This window comes from Quercus robur, chromosome 2, assembly GCF_932294415.1.
Source record: "Quercus robur chromosome 2, dhQueRobu3.1, whole genome shotgun sequence".
NCBI classification, from domain to species: domain Eukaryota; kingdom Viridiplantae; phylum Streptophyta; class Magnoliopsida; order Fagales; family Fagaceae; genus Quercus; species Quercus robur.
In genome coordinates, this window is record NC_065535.1 from 56279883 (window position 1) to 56286346 (window position 6464).

Here is a 6464-nt window from a genome sequence, read left to right on the forward strand (position 1 = left end):
TGTGCGGGTACTTCAGTGGGAGAGCAATGTATAGTGCCCCTTTCATATATAATGCTAGTCTCCTAACATACCTAGACACATCACAATTCACATAGCCATACACAACATTTGTCAGCTTATAAGCATTTACTCAGGTTTTAGGGAATCATCTAGCTTACACTGGTCCCAATCAATAAAAACACAAAATACTAAGACATTGACGCAAGGGAAAACTTCCCAAGGACTTTTAGAATGCTTGTTGATGCTGCTTAAATAGGAACTTTTATATATTAACTTTAAGACAATAAGTTGATCATACAAAAAGCACGCTTTCCAATAATCTTGCCATGTAATTAACCTATTTCACATAGACTTCATCTTAAGCTCCTGAGTCTACTTCCAAAATCTACTCTACGATCATCAGCTAACAACAAAGAATTAACATTTACAAAGACAATTTTAAACCATTCCTCCACATGCTTCTTACAGTAATTTCCAAAAATCTATTTCATGTTTCTCCTCACTTTGCTTCTTCAAGCCGTGCGCGTAATGACTCAGGACTTGACGTTTTATTTATACTGCAAAAAAGAACAGATAATGACATCAAACAATTTGAATAAGTTTTGTTGCTTGAAGAATAATTTATGATCTTCTAAAGACAAATATCCATTTGTTCTCCATAACAATTAAAATGGATCCATCCACAACCATATCACATATTAACAAGGCTCACCAGAAGAGCAAATCCCCTCCAGATGCCAACTTTTCTGAAATCCATTCCGGAACTAATTCTATTAAGAGGTTTAGCTGCTCTTCAACTTCTCCTGCAAACACAAATGAAGAGGATCACCAAAAGCTCCCAGAGAAAAGGGAATTATATCCGTGTGGTACAAATGCTTACTTCTGTCAACAATATCACAATGGCTTGCAATTATCTTGTGTATAAGCTCCTCTTTTGTGATAACAGACCGCTTAATAGACTGAAATAAGAAGTGAATCATGTTGAAGAGCTTAGGCAGGCTAGCAATCATTTGTCGCCTCCGTTTTGCCCGTGAGATCACCGGATTTCTCTCTTCTACTGCCTTCCTCTCTTTCTCCATTATCTGCAGCAAGAAAACATAGTTATAAATTTTAATGATGCAATCAGAACAAACTTTTATGTCTCTGTCCAGGTTCAATATGTTCACCTCCAAACAAATATTTAGGTATGTTCATGTTGTAAACTAATAAGGCTAGGATAAATACAAACATAATGACTATACACTGATATCCTATCCTTGATTTAATTTCCGTTTGAAGCAAAATGAAATTTATATGTTGGTTATTGCAGTCAAATAACACTAGAAGAAAAAAAAATGATAGCTTGCATATTGTTTTAAATAGAACATAGAACATAGAAACATGCTTGGTAAGGATGAAAGCATAAGGAATTCACAATGGGGCTTACCGATTGCAAAATATTCTCAGGAAGAATATCAAAAACATCATTATCAACTGAAACACCTCCAGTGTCATCCATTTCATCACCAATGTTTCCATTCTTTATGGGAGTGTCAAATTTTAACGATCTTGAACGGGGTGGACGCCTTATTAACTTGTTTGGTGAGCTAGTGGAATCATCCTCTGGGCTCATATAACATCTCTTTGGTGGATACAATGTTGGCGTGACATTCATCAGCCCAGCTGGAGTGAGAACATGTTTTGCAGGAGTTGAATGGATATTAGCAATTTCTGCAGGAGAACCACTCTCATTTTTCATGGCATCTATCTCTTTGCTTGGGGTTGCCGGTGGGCAAGATTGTGGCAAATGAGCAGGGGAAGCATGAACTGCTAGACATTTTTCATTGCTGGTTGATTCAAACAACAGTTTTGATGGGGATGGAGTACCAGCAGCAGAACTACTTTTCTCTTTGGAGGAACTTTTGTTAAGTGGTGACTCTGGAACTGGAAGAACTGAAGATTGGAGATCCATCTTTGATAAGTTTAGAGGATAGTTCTGTACTTCATGGCTAATGACTTTCTGTGAAAAGCGCTTGTGGAAAGATCGAGAGAGATGTGATGCTACCACTGGTTGCTGTTTTCTATGTGCTTCGATTGATGTCCCGAGGGGAAATGACATGTTGGGAGAATTGTTTATGTTTGAATTCAGATCTTGTTCTGTTCCTTCTGCAATTTCATCATCCCGAATGCAGGTTTCTGATACTGCTGATTGCAGAGCTGTTAGTGCAACAGTTGATGTCTTAATAGGAAATGATGAGGTGGGTGTTTTCATGTTCGAATGGACGTCTAGCTCTTTACGATTGAATGGTTCAGGCAACAGTTCCTCTGGAATTTCATCCACCTGCATGCAGAAGAAAAATCTTAAGGTGCAGTCTAGAGAATTGCTTAAAACTACCAGAAATCTTCATATCGAATATATATGAGTAAACTGACAATAATTTTTCATATCAAATCCATATTGTTAATTACAATTTTTTTCATCTCAAATCAATATTGTTAGTTACAATTTTAAGCGGTAGTGAATCGCTGACAGCCACCTTTATGGTTAACATTTGTAGTGAAAGAGTCAAAAGCAGCTAGAGCATAAAGTTGATTTTCAATTGTATGAAAAAGGAACACTTCTATAATGGAAACCATAGAATATGACCCTAATCAAAATTATATTAGATTATGGTATTATCTTATCCCAGTCTCATTAGGTGGCCACAAGTGGCAGATGGAATCTTGTACTAAAGTTTATACATAAAGTGTAAAACAACTATATATAGATAGGAATGGAGGGAACAGATGAAACAGAGGCATCTCACTGCAAGAATGTCCTAAGAAAAGAGAGAATATATGCCCAACAGTTTTTGGGCATTATATTCCAAAGCACACTCCCCTTTTCAATTGGCAAGGAAGGCATTATAACCAGAGAATCAAAGTAACTTATATATACGTATAAAAAATGTAAATGATTGGCAACTAATGTTGTTCTAGATGTGATCATGAATACAGAACTAACAAAAATTTAAGGATATATCCCATGTAATATACAGAAAGTACAGAACACGAGTACCTCAGGAAAGGATTTTGAAAAATCTGCAAGCCGCGATCGTAACACCTTCCTCAAATGCATATTCCCGCTTTCAGATTTCAACTTTCTATCATTTTCCACTGCATCAACGTTGATGGAAACATGGAGATCCGGCTTCATACAGCTCGTCCGCTCATCGAACACAAGTACCCTCTTTATCTCAATTGCATCGCGCAAAATAAACTTCAATTGAGCCAAGTGCCTGTGTGTAAACCTCCTAAAAACATATTTTTTTTAAAAACATACAAAGCAATCATAAGATTCATTAATCTCATATAGCTAAGTGTAGTAAATGTATCAGGTGAGTTGCTTAAGAAATATCAAATATGCAGTGTGGTAGCAATTTTTGAAAAATGATCTAAAAAAACTGAAAAATCTGTGTTTTGAGAATACATTTTCCCTCTTAAAACTTTTTTGGCAATGGGTTTCTATTTTGTTTTCAAGTGCTGGAATTACATTTTAAAAACACGCTTTTCCCAAATCCAAACAGACGTTTAAGGTTCTATTTTCTAAGCAACCAAAAAGAGGGAAAACAAATTTGAAACATCTTATCCATCAAAATTAATAACAAGGCTCCAAATTCACCACCAAAACCAACAAATTTCATAACTTCATACCAATCATCATCGCAATAAGACACAGAATGCAAACATTTCCCAACCAAAATTTTACTTTCTTAGAAACCAAACAAAACCCAAAAAAAAAAAAAAAATTAAAAGTTAAAAATTTACCTATCAGTTAAACACTCAATTTTGGGGCAAATATTGGTAAAAGAGGATGAGGAACCCTTCAACCGCAACAACCTTATAGAACTATCCAAGCTATCAAAAAACTGAGCAAGAATCTCATACCTGCACATAGAACAAATACCCAGAAACATTTATTAAAAGCTAAAACAAATAAACCAATCAAATCATCGTATAAAGAAAAAAAGTTAATACTTTTCGGGTAGCTTAGTGGGCTGGGGAAGCGGTTTCTTGGACTTATGGGGCTCGGGGATTTCTGGGGAAGTTGGCCAGGATTGGATCTGCCTTCTGGCGGAGGAGTTGGGGCGGAGGGTTTCGGCGACTTTTCTGACTTCGTTGACGGAGAGGGCGACGCCGCGGTTGCGCAAGCGGTTGCGGGGGAGCTGTGTGGGCTGTTTTTCTGGAGTTTTGGAGCTCAGCTGGTCGGGTGCGTTGAAGTGTTTTGAATGGGGTTTCTTGGATTTAGATTTTGATGAAGATGAAAGCTCCATTGGTATCACAGCGAAAGAGAGCGATTTGTGAGGGAGGAAATGTAGTGTGGATTGAAGGAGAGACAAAGAGAGAGAGAGAGTATATGTATTGTAGGGTTTTTCTTTGGAGGGAAAGCTGTGCTGGAGCAAGGCGTGCTTGGTTGGATTCCCGCCAAAATGACCCGTTGCTTCCCGCAATTTCTTTCGGGTCTGTTTGGGAAGTAGGTCTAGTGAGTCAGGCAGTTGAGCTTGAGTAGTCTTGTCCGCTGACAGGGAAATGAATGGAAACCTCTCTGGGTTTTAAGTTGATGAGTTAAGTGGCAAAATTGTAATAAAACACACCTAATGGGTAGGGCTATAAATGAATCATGTTAGCTAAATATACTCATTACACATATCGTAATAATGACATGACTAACATGAAACCACTACCTATAATACCTTAATTTTTTTTCTTCCCTTTAAACTGATCAAAAACCACTTTAGACTATAGTCACATTTAAAAATAATTAATTAATTAATTAAGTAAGCTACATATGATCCTTCACTATCAATCATCTAAAGTAAAGTTATGAAGTACGTTCGTATTTTCTTATTCATAATAGTTACAAACAAGTATTCTTCTAATCCTTCACCATTTAACATGAACGTAAAAATTGTATTTTGAAAAATTGCTAAAACTGTAGACAAGGAATGATGAATGAATGAATTTAATTATGTAAATTATTAATTTGAATAATGGCTAATCATAAGTAAAACTAGATGCATGATAAAATGAGTATGGATAAAACTTAGGTATAGTACCTTAGGTACTGTTCCTTAGGTTCCCCTCTAAAAATTCTGTCATGTGACTACTTAACTAAAAAATACACTTCCTTGAGTTCCTTCCCATGAGAAAAAATCCACACGGCAGAATCTTAAAAATTGAACCTAAGAAACAGCACCTAAGTACAGTACCTAAGTCTTGCTCAATGAGTATACTATTTTCTTTTTCGTTTTTCTTAATTTTAGAGATTTAAGTATTTAATAATATAATTTTTTTAGATCTCAAGCTCAAAAATTTGTCCCGAGCTCGAGTTTGAGCTTGATATTAAACTTGAGTTTGGCTTGACTAATTAATCAAGCCAAGCCAAGCCAAGCTAAGCCAAGCTCAAGATTTTTGGCTTTCCCACGAGCTCAAGCTCAAACACTATTTTTAGGCTTGTCACAAGCTTAAGCCAAGCTCAAGCTTTTGATTTTTCCTGACGAGCCAAGCCTGAACATGCACTACTCAACAAAGCTCGGCTCGTTTACAGCCCTACTAATAGGGCTCAAAAAGAAGACTTCTCTCACTCAAGTCAAAAAAGCAATAATGAGATCCGACAACTCTTTAGTCCTTCACTAGGAACTCATTTACTAACACACTAGTCTAGAAGCAATAACACACACACACACACACACACACACTTGCCTCATTCTTCATCTTTATCGGTCTGTCATTCCTCGCAACCTTTAGGTCTATCATCTTTCTTGGTCCAGCAAATTCGCGTTAATCTCAACTCAAGTTTGTCGATCTTACTTTCATTTCTTAGTTTTCAGATGGTGTGTGTGAATTAGCTAAGTAAGCATAGACCTACCAAATACAAGAAAAAGAAATCTACAAACACATACACTCTAGCCGAAACCACAACCATTTTATCTTCCCAAAATCCACAAATCTTTTCTCCAAATACAAGACCACAACAATGCAATCTTCTCCCAACACACACAAAACCCAAAAGCAAGAAACCCACCAAACCCTTAAATGAGAAAGAAAGAGTACTTATTTGAGAAAATCCACACCGTAGGGAGAGAGAAATGGTTGTTGTCTGGGAAGAAAGAAACGGTAATTGATATGTGGGTTTGGGGTAGAAGACTCACGTGAGCATCATGTGGGTTTTACTAGGTCTTAACTTCTTCAATTCTTGTGGTGTTTGGTTTCTATAGGGAGAAAGAGGTGAAAATGGCCAAATACCACCCTTTCATAAAATTTGTAGCAAAAAAAAACACTGTTTCAGAACTAAATGGAGATTTACCACTTTTTCTAGTACTCAAACTCACTAAACTTGAGTTCCCTATTTTCTGTTCCACCGTCGCACATCTGACATGGCATCTGGGTATTTAAAAATTTCACTTGGTAATCAAGTTTCTTGGACTCGAGTACTGTTCTAGCCT

At 36.7% G+C, this 6464-nt stretch overlaps 1 protein-coding gene across 1 annotated transcript; it reads right to left on the reverse strand.

Moving 5' to 3' along the window:
• Positions 1-242: 242 nt before the first annotated feature.
• LOC126714104 (CDT1-like protein b) lies at positions 243-4510 on the reverse strand. Its single transcript, XM_050414103.1, has 7 exons — positions 3997-4510; positions 3787-3906; positions 3038-3272; positions 1427-2320; positions 881-1082; positions 713-803; positions 243-557 (listed from the first exon to the last, which is right to left on the reverse strand). Exons 1-7 carry the CDS (start codon positions 4290-4292, stop codon positions 500-502), a joined length of 1896 nt encoding a protein of 631 aa, XP_050270060.1. The 5' UTR covers positions 4293-4510; the 3' UTR covers positions 243-499.
• Between the last annotated feature and the right edge of the window lie 1954 nt (positions 4511-6464).